Raw genomic sequence first — 10,762 nt, forward strand, 5'->3', positions numbered from 1 at the left:
TTCAGAACAAATTTGAAGCAATCTGTTACTTTATCAATACAGTATGACACTCTTTTATGGGCAAATGGGTAGCAACAGGCAGAATTTAATAAATAGAGAAAAATTAGACAAGCATAATGCTGAAAATTGCATCAAATCAGATATAGACCTACATACCATATGTAAAATTAAATAAGAAAGTCATGATTGCTAAAAGCTTAAACTATTCAATTCCTGAAACGTCAAAGAACTGTCTCTGTGCCTGACATAACCACCCTAAATTACCAAATTACAAACAATACTTTGTCATTTGAAGGGGAGAGCATTACTTTTCTAAAAATGTCATACCTTGTAATGGGATTAACAAGACCTTCTGTCTTGCTCTCAGCCTTTTTGCGGAAGAAGAACCAGTAGACACCCACTCCTACACTCAGACCAAGAAGGAAGATATCAAGCGTGCCAATCGCCGGACCAGCCATGGTTTCAGTTGATGCAGCTTCTATCGATTCACTAGCTTCAGCCTCAGGAAACATGATACTTCATTTACACTGAATGATAACAAAAATATATTTAAATGGAAATTTATTCTGTAAATGAGTAACAATGTACAGGAGTAGTGACATGATGGAGACAAACTAATGTGAGCGTGATTATTATGTTGATAATAACAATTGAAATGACATGAGCTACACCACATGCATGTTATAGCGCACCAGGCCTACAGGCCACTACCAAGTATCATTAATGTGTTCTCCCTGATTTGGCAAAAATCAGGGCACTTATAGATTTTCATAGCAAAGCCACCCAATTGCCCATTCCCCCTAGCTAATTTTAGCTCAATATTTCCCCAAATTAGCTTCAGTCCATACAGTGAAGATGATGTAGTCGAGAAATATTTATAATCATGAATCTATGAAGAGATGGACATAGTTGATTATGAATTCACTATAAGGCCTGAAGCAGTTCGTGACTGGACACTGATATTTCACAAATTGTATGAGCAGTAGATAATAAATCACTGAAACCTTGGGAAATGGGATTATAAATAATTATTATTGTAATAATAATTATTTATAATATTATAATCAAGTTTTAAATTTTTATTTTTTGTTAAATAATAATTTTTATCTATAAATTGTTCTTCAAAACGGCAAATTGTTCTTCAAAACGGCATTTTGTAACATTGCTTATCGAAGCTATGTCATAACAAAGCGGTTCAAGGGTCAAGCCTATTGTATGTTTGGGTTTTACAGATGGATCGAGGGATCTACACGTGATTGGTCTGGTAAGCTAAGAAACCTCTAATTTTTCACATTTTTACTAACATTTTTTTTTTGCACCTTCATACGCATTAGGCGTATGAAGGTGTAGAGATAAATAAAATCAAACAAATTTACGTGATTTCTATCTTTAAAGATGGATTTCCTAGGGATATCCATCTTTGTTGACAAGTCTCGCTTATATGCCTATGTCTATGGCAAGGGTTCAAGGCTTCGTGCACCCATGGGTTCATTTCATCTCGCGTGCGAAGGAATATCATATGCACGCGACACATGCAAATATCATGGGCTTTTGCCCAAATAAAATATAATGAAACACTCAAGTTAGGATTTCACATTGTGCTATGACACTTACCGAACCATTTAGATCCTTTGGTGACTTCTCTTTGAAGTTTGCTTTAAAAAAAAAAAAATTCTTGATCTTCAGTGAAGATTTCACGGAGATGCCCTTCGGTCAGCGACAAAATCAATTTTTGGCCTAAAGAGGGCGCGATTTATATTCATATCAAAGACATGACAAGGGAAAGACTAGGCACCTAAACTATTTTACACGCAAATCGACACAAGGCATTACGTGAAGTCCGTGAAGTGTCCAATCATTTCATTGTATAGACTTTGGTAGACCGTATTATTGACGTTCGTTATAAAAGCTTGGACTGCTGGTTTCGTTCCAGGTACGTATATTTTCCAATTTTTTTTATTAGTCATTGTTTTTAAATTATTTGCAAAAAAGTGGTATCATCGCCAATAATAATCTTGAATTATGTTTTTGAAGGTATTTTATTTATTGGTGCCCATAATTAGTCAAGTAATCATAAGAATTGCGCATTCAAAGAATTTAGACACAGTTATAAAATACCGAGGAGCTGAATCAAGGTTGTGAAATTTATTAGCGCCACCAACGGGCTTCCTTGTATTTCCAAAAGAGACATGCGAAGTCACTTTCCAGGCCGAGGTAAGCGAATTTGCTCTTTTTTGTATGATTTTTATTTCCAAATTTAATTTTAAATTATGATTGTATTGTTACTTACCGGAAAGAGCCCCGGTGAGTAGCGACAAGGAGTTTCGGCAAATATTACTTCTGCAAGCGATGTTTGCCGATTTCGAAATCTAGGGTCAAACGCGGTCCGGTGTACGAGGTTAGTATAGCATACATGTACTAACCTCGTACTAGTGTGAGTGGGCTTCGTGATGAATAAGTATGTCAAAATATTAAAAAGTATCATCACAAAGTCCTCAACTTCAAGGCTAAGTATAACATTGTTCATTGAATGAGTGCTGTAGTCGAGGCATCACCTGGCATGATGATCACAGTTAACACACAAGAGCGATTCATGACATTCATGACATGTACTAGACAGCTGGCAGCCGTCTGTTTCGAGGAGTTTTTTTTATTTTTTAAATTTCTTCTCGTACACAGACGGCTCGCTATCGTGCAGCCACCATTAGGGGACTTACAATGCAAAATCCCCCCGTCAGGGCTCTTCAATTTTTGTCTTTAATGAATCAAACTTTTGAAAATTAACGCATCCAAAATGCAAATAAAAATTCCCTCTTGGCATTAATTGCCAAAAAACTGGGAAAAATCAAGTTAAAAGGAACAAAAACAGTGACTTACCTCGGCTGTCGCGCAACTTTACCTCCCTGTTTTATCCGAACTTGTATACATAAACATATGGCCACTGAGTCCCCTGTACAGATCGCGCTAAAACTTCGGTCTCTGTATTTGGTGAGTGAAGCCAACGGAGTTCAGCTGAACAACCAACATAACAGAGACCGAAGCTTTTGGTCTAGACATGTACATGACATTGGATTAAATTAAAAGGTAAGCCAACATTGGTTTGCTGAAATGGCAAACAAAAGGCATTCAGGCTGGCATTTGGATCAAAATGAAAGAGCAGCAGTTGCAGCCAGCAGTTGAAGCCAGCTCTGTCAAATGGCTCTCAAGAAAGAAAAAAAAGTACTATAACAGAGCAAAGACCAGCAATGACCAAGCTGACTTTGAGAAGTACAGTACCAGCAGGTCAAGAGACATTCCAGAATTGCCTGCAAACAAGCTTACAACAAGTACTTGACAGATATTGTCAGTCCAGACACCACAAGTAATCCAAAGCGTTTCTGGAGTTTTGTAAACAGCAAGCGCCATGATGCCTCAGGTGTAGCACCATTAAAGTCTCATGATGGTCTGACTACTGCTGACAGTCTCTATAAGGCCAACATCTTAAGCCAACAATTCTCATCGGTATTCAACCATGATAAAGATATGACCAGCCTGAGAGACAAAGGGCCTAGTACTTACCCATCAATGGATCATATAATCATCTCTCCCCCAGGGGTCCATAAGATTCTGTCTGAGCTTGATATCCATAAGGCATCTGGTCCTGACGAAATTCCTGCCAGACTTTTGAGGGGACTTGCCACCGAATTGACACCAATATTCTCCATATTCTTTCAAGCCTCCCTAGATCAAGGTATCATCCCTGCTGAATGGACGACGGCTAACATTGTCCCCATCTTCAAGAAAGGCGACCGTAGTAAACCAGAGAACTACAGGCCTATCTCTCTGACATCTGTGACCTGTAAGATTCTAGAGCAAATCGTTCTTAGTGACGTCATGACCCACCTTGAAGATCACAATGTATTGTCTGATGCTCAACACGGTTTTTGCAAGAAACGATCCTGTGTTTCTCAGCTGATTCTTGCCGTCCAAGATCTTGCTAGAAGCATTGATGACAAGGGTCAACTGGATATGATACTCCTTGACTTCTCTAAAGCATTTGACAAAGTACCGCATGGACGCCTGTTACACAAGCTTCAATTTTATGGAATCCGAGATCACACTCACCATTGGATAGCTGACTTTCTGAGTAATAGGACCCAACGCGTTGTACTGGACGGATCCATCTCCAACACCAGCCAAGTAACATCAGGCGTTCCGCAAGGCAGTGTCCTCGGGCCAATGCTCTTTCTCATCTTCATCAATGACCTGCCAGAGTATCTCTCCAACAACTCAACAGTAAGGCTCTTTGCTGATGATTGCATGGCTTATGCCAACGTCAAGACAGAGGAAGATGCCATTCGTCTCCAAGAGGACCTTGACTCCTTGCAACTATGGGAGCATGATTGGCTGATGGAATTCAATCCACAGAAGTGTCAAGTACTTCATGTCACAAATAAGCGCAAACCTATCATCAAGCCTTACTTCATCCATGGACAGACTATATCTGATAAAAATACAGCAAAGTATCTTGGAGTTGAGCTGCAGAGGAACCTCGGCTGGAATCAACATATAAATGCTGTAACCAAAAAGGCCAACTCCACACGTGCCTTCCTCCAGAGAAATATCCGGCCATGTCAAAGAAAGGTCAAGGAACTGTGCTACAAAGCTCTCCTGCAACCAATCATGGAGTATGCCAGCATAATATGGGACCCTCACATGCAAGCAAATATAAATAAGCTTGAAATGGTGCAGCGTCGCTATGCACGCTTTGTCTGTAATGATCACCGTAGAACAAGCAGTGTAGCAGCCATGCTGAACCAGCTCAAATGGCCATTTTTACGAGAGCGTAGGGCACAGGCCAAGGTGGTGATGATCTATTGTATTACCAACTCACTCATTGACATCCCACCTACCTTCCTCACTCCATCCACATCCATGCATAGAGGTCATTCTCAGATCTTTGTTCCCTTTGCCAGAACACTTGTCTACCAGAGGAGCTTCTTCCCAGATTCGATAAGACTTTGGAACTCCCTCCCCAACAGCACAGTTAATTGTACCTCTCTACACATCTTTAAACAAGACAGAGGTACAAAAGACCCAGCTCCGTTACTAACGGTGGTTGTTTTTACTTGCACGCTGTAAGTGTAAGCAATTTTTTATCGAATAATGTACATACACTTGCACGCTGCACTTCACCAGTACGACAATACACCAGACGGTGGACTGTACTGTTTCCAGAAGAAGAAGTGTCAAGACATTCTCTGTGCACCGTCCAGTCAGGCCGGCAGGCGATATGCCTAGCCTGGAGGCGTCTGGGGAGTAAAAGTCATATACTCTACGTATGGTTACTCCCCGAACGAGTGATCCCTTGTTAATGCAACCTAGTTACGTGACGCGTATAGAGGGCGGCAAAATCATGAGCGGTGCTAGATTAAAAAGTGCTAAAATGTCCCGCTTCAACTTGCGAGTTGAAGCAGTTGAGGCGAGTTGAAGTTGAAGCGGGACATTTTAGCACTTTTTAATCTAGCACCGCTCATGATTTTGCCGCCCTCTATACGCGTCACGTAACTAGGTTGCATTAACAAAGGATCAAAGATGGCGATGTCAACAAGTGTAAGTAAACTCTCTTCTACCTCTATTACTTCATGTCATTTATTCGTCATTTTGTAACCATAACTATCCATTTTTTGCCAAACGTTGCCAACCAATATTTTTACCCATGTACAGAAGTGTTAACCTCAGATTCTAAACAGAACTAGCACTAGCAGTTTGGCGCATTTTTATAGTTGCCTTTTCCCTCAGTGCGTGGCCATGGGAGCCTATAATATATGTAGCAACGCCAGGCGTTCGGGGAGTAACCATACGTAGAGTATATGACTTTTACTCCCCAACGCCTCCAGGCTAGATACGCCATCACTGTCATACAAGCCCAGATCCTCTCTCCCAATCCCACCACCAGCCTAGCCAGGCGGCTTCTAGAGAGTAAAAATCATTTACTAACGTAAGGTCACTCTCATGAAGCCAGGGCTTCCGTCATATACTTTTGTGTGTACCACCAAAAAAACTGAAACTTTCGCCCCCGAGATTTCTACTTTCTTTCTAAAAGATCTAGCCCTAAATCATGTACATGGGATAAAACTTCATTTCCGACATTTCTACGCTCTCGTTGTTATTTTTGAACAAGAATTCATCAAAAAAATGAGAGAAATATTGTGTAAAGACGGAAGAGACTTGCCCGATGTTTACGCCGCCATCTTGTTTTCTATTGTTCTTCCCCAACGTTACCCGACCAGTAGAGGCGCTGGTCCAAAATTTGGGATTGTCCCAGAAAACAAGGATATCCTCATAAACCAAGACAAATCATGTCTTGATAAATTGAGACTGTCCTTGTTTATGGGGACGTTTTTTTTTCACTTCCCCCTACGGGACAAAGACAGCAATTACGGGAATTGAGAGTGCTAAAAATAGATTCAGTGACCTCAATTACCCCCAGTTCACCGTCTATTTTTCATGACTTACTGTCTTCCAATTATCTTGTTATGAAACCCGATATGTTTACATTGACTAGCACACTTGATTGGTGTCGGCACTTGACAGGTGAATGAACTTTCCTAGATTTCTTGTGTGAAGAAATCCTTATAAACTGAGACAGTCCCTGTAAACTGGGACGATCCCAATTTTCTGACCAGCGCCTCTACTGCCGACGCACGCGTCTGTAACGTTGGCGAAGAACAATAGGAAACAAGATGGCGGCGTAAACATCGGGCAAGTCTCTTCCGTCTTTACACAATATTTCTCTCATTTTTTTGATGAATTCTTGTTAAAAAATAACAACGAGAGCGTAGAAATGTCGGAAATGAAGTTTTATCCCATGGCCATGTACATGATTTAGGGCTAGATCTTTTAGAAAGAAAGTAGAAATCTCGGGGGCGAAAGTTTCAGGTTTTTTGGTGGTACACACAAAAGTATATAACGGAAGCCCTGGCTTCATGAGAGTGACCTTACGTTAGTAAAAGATTTTTACTCTCTAGAAGCCGCCTGGCTACACCAGCCGGCACCAGCCCTTGCCCTCCACTCTCCCACTCCAATCCCAGCGCTAGCGCGCTCGTCATTCTCTTCTCGATCTTTCTCACAATTAATCTCTCTCGTACCCCGATATCCGACTCAAAACTGTCCACACTTCATGGATCACACTACTACAGTACTAATACTAAATTACTACTAAATCTTAGTTCTTACTTTCAACTCACCCTTTTAATCAACTCCAGAATTTCCTAAAATAATATCAGAGAATTTGCTCACGATCCGACACAGCTCTTTGCACTGCATGTTATGCAATAACCTTTGACCTTCAGCTGGCTGGTGACGTAAGCGCGCCCTAGTCAAGCCGACCGCACGTACGATGGGTCTGCGACCCGATTTTGGAATAAAACGAAGTAGAATTTGATGCTATAATATTGAAACATGGAATATCTTACCAGTGGCGGAACTACGGGGGGCATGGGGGGCACGTGCCCCCCCCCCCCCATCGGCTGGCCCCCCCCCCAAAAAAAAAAAAACGGGGAAAAGGAGAAAAAAGAGGGAGAAAGGGAGAGAGAGGTATTATATTATAGTAGGATGGGGGGGTCGGGTGTCCGGACACTTTATATTTTTGAAGCCATCTTTTTTGTCTTTGGATTACACTATAAATATGAATTTAGTACTTGTAATCATCTTCTATTTTGTTCTTTATAATATTTCCTAACATTTTGTACTAAAAATTTATGAAACTTCGCTTGTAAATTTTTCCAAATGACTTTCTAAAATTGATCGTCCGGACACACAACCTGTCCGGACACACAACAACTGGGTATATATAGGAAAGAAGAAATTATTGTTCATTATAATGTGATATTATATTATAGTTATATGAATTATCTCATAAAAATTCGTAACTTTATAAAACATAATTTGCTCAGGGACTATGGCTTCATTGTTCCTGGTGCTCGCATTATATGTTTAAGAAGCATATGTCACTACATACACTGGCATAAATCCCGGGGGGATGGGGGGATATATCCCCCCCCCCCCCACTTTTTACAAAAGAAATGAAAAAAACAAATTTTCAGCTCGCGCTTCGCGCTCGCATCATTTGGTTAATGAAATATGTATGGTCCTATAGTTAATTCCTACAAAGAAACCTTAGAATGCCCCACTTCAGGTCTGAATTATCTAAATTTTCAGCTCGCGCGGAGTCACTAGCGCACTCACTCAGTGATTCAAAATTTTTGCTGGTGCCCCCCCCCCCAAATGCCGTGACCGTGACCCACGGTACGCCACTGTGGACATATCAATGACAATTCCTTGCATATCTAAAACCATGATTGCAAAAAAAATGCCAAAATATTTCAGTCACCCCCCCCCCCCCCCACCCATCAACACGGAATACGCCAGTGTCGGACTACATAAAACAGTAATAATTCGAAGTGAGAGGAAATATATTTGGTGTATATTGACTTGAAAACGGGAGGTTTTAGTACAATGTAGGCTAAAACCTCTCGTTTTCAAGTCAATATACACCAAATATATTTCCTCTCACATCGAATTATTATTGCTTTATGTAGTGACGTACATCATGACTACTTAAAGTGATTGCCCCATTTTAAGGTCCTGCCCGAGCTTACATTCGCATTAGTGGATTGGTGAGATGTGTCTGCTCTACATGAATTCCTAAAATCAGTCCCGAGTAAAATGTCCCCTTTTCTGATCTGAATATCAAAAAATTTTAGCTTGCGCTTCGCGTTCGCATCATTTGGTTGATAAAATACGCATGGTCTACGTGAATTCCTCCAAACAAGCCTTAGCCCTCTTCAGGTCCGAATTTCCTAAATTTTCAGCTCGCGCTTCGCGCTCGCAATATTTGATTAGTGAAAATCATGATTACAATGACTACAAAAAGTGCTTCATGTGTTTAGATGTAATTCTAACAAAATCAGCATGCGATTGGCACTCGCATTAGATGACATCTATGGTGAGATATGTGCACTCTTACTGGATTCCTTTAAAAAAATAGGTGAGATATGTGTATTCTTACTGGATTCCTTTTAAAAAATAGTCCTTAAAATATCCCTGTTTGGGGTCAATGTATACAGAAAATTTCAGCTCGCGCTTCGCGCTCACATAATTTGGTTAGTTAAAATACGTATGATCTTCGTGAATTCCTACAAACAAGCCTTAAAATGTCCCTCTTCAGGTCTCTTCAGTTCCTAAATTTTCAGCTCGCGCTTCGCGCTCGCAATATTTGATTAGTAAGATGCGTATGTTAATCATGATTACATGACAAGTGCTTCATGAGTTTAGATGTTTATAATTCTAATAAAATCAGTAAGCGCTTGGCACTCGCATTAGATGGCTATGGTGAGATATGTATACTCTTAATGGATTCCTAAAATATAGACCTTATAATGTCCCTCACTGTTTGGGGTCAATATATACACAAATTTCAGCTCACGTGCACGCTTCGCGCTCGCATTGTTTAGCGAGACAGGTACTACGTATCATGATTGCATGATTGCTGATAATGTCCCTTTTTAGGTCTGAACGTAAAAATCGGTGAGATATATTTCCTTTTAATGGCACTGTCCTTAAAATGTCTCTATTAGGTCAGGATACCTGGCAACTGAGCGCGCTTCGCGCGCTAACTAAGTGACTCAAAATTTTTGCTTGTGCCCCCCAATGCCGTGACCCACGGTACGCCACTGTATCTTACTGTGTTATGTTCTAAATCATTGCACGAATACCTATGATCAAATCTGTGACTATGCTATCATCCTTCTTAAAATGAAAGCTAATTTAATATCTATAGTCGCAATTACGCGTCATAGCGGTCGTACGATTGGCTACGATTTCAAGCTTATTTGGCATTTAATCCAACATGAAGGCTTGCAATCTTTCAAAATAGTTATATTAGTATTCTTTCAATAATTTTAACCTCAAATAAAATGATATTTTCCATTCACATTTTCAGAAAATTAGCAAAATGCGATTTGTTCCAAAATCGGATCGCGAACAGTTGTAAGGTTCGAGAACGTTAATAAAAAAATACACTTTAGTTTGATGATGTAATAAATGTAGGCCTATATACATGTACGTCTCTACGGGTTGGGGGAGTCTGCAGGCACAGATCCTCAACAACAAGAATGAACGTACCCAGCGCCGGTTTCACAAAAGCTCTTCTTTTTTTCTTTGTTACATATTTATTTACTTAGAATCCTACAAAATTAAGAGCCTCCAGTAGTTTGGGGGTCAAAGATTATCAGAAAATTCAAAAGCCAAAATACCGACATTTTTGATAATTTTTCACTTTCCACATGCAATTTATTAATCATAATTCATCATCAAATTAGAAATCATATTCTTCTTAGTTTGACAACATAATACGCCTATAAGTCATGTACAAGTTCATCACAATTTTACAAAATATGATTGAAGTAAAGGACATATCAAACCTATCAAGTTTTCAGTAAATCATTATATTTCTCATCCAAATTATATTGATTTATCTGTTGCCTTATCATTTCAAATGTAGGTGAATTATTATTCAACTTATACCAATTTCAAGTCCACCCCAAAAAAATATTGCCTTGAATCAATAAAGAAAAATCAGAAGAGCAAATTCATCCCACGAAAAGTTTATTTGAGTAAAATGAGAAAAATAAAACAAGCATTATTATATAACACTAAAAATTTCATTAAAATCGGATGTAAAATAAGAAATTTATTACGTTTTAAAGTTTCGCTTATT

At 39.7% G+C, this 10,762-nt stretch overlaps 1 protein-coding gene across 2 annotated transcripts in view; it reads right to left on the reverse strand.

Annotated features, from left to right (window-relative positions):
• LOC129254606 (NADPH--cytochrome P450 reductase-like) overlaps positions 1 to 7,407 on the reverse strand; it is a 39,436-nt gene extending 32,029 nt beyond the window's left edge. For both annotated transcript variants that reach the window (XR_010296323.1, XM_054893110.2), the window contains exons 1-2: positions 7,230 to 7,407; positions 328 to 527 (exon numbers count right to left, since the gene is read on the reverse strand). Coding sequence is in view for 1 of the 2 variants with exons in the window: in XM_054893110.2 (XP_054749085.1) it covers positions 328 to 512 (185 nt within the window). In the remaining variant the exon portion in view is untranslated. The remainder of the gene's footprint in view (positions 1 to 327; positions 528 to 7,229) is intronic.
• Positions 7,408 to 10,762: the final 3,355 nt, after the last annotated feature.

The sequence above is a fragment of the Lytechinus pictus genome, chromosome 2 (genome assembly GCF_037042905.1).
Source record: "Lytechinus pictus isolate F3 Inbred chromosome 2, Lp3.0, whole genome shotgun sequence".
Classification (NCBI taxonomy): Eukaryota; Metazoa; Echinodermata; class Echinoidea; order Temnopleuroida; family Toxopneustidae; genus Lytechinus; species Lytechinus pictus.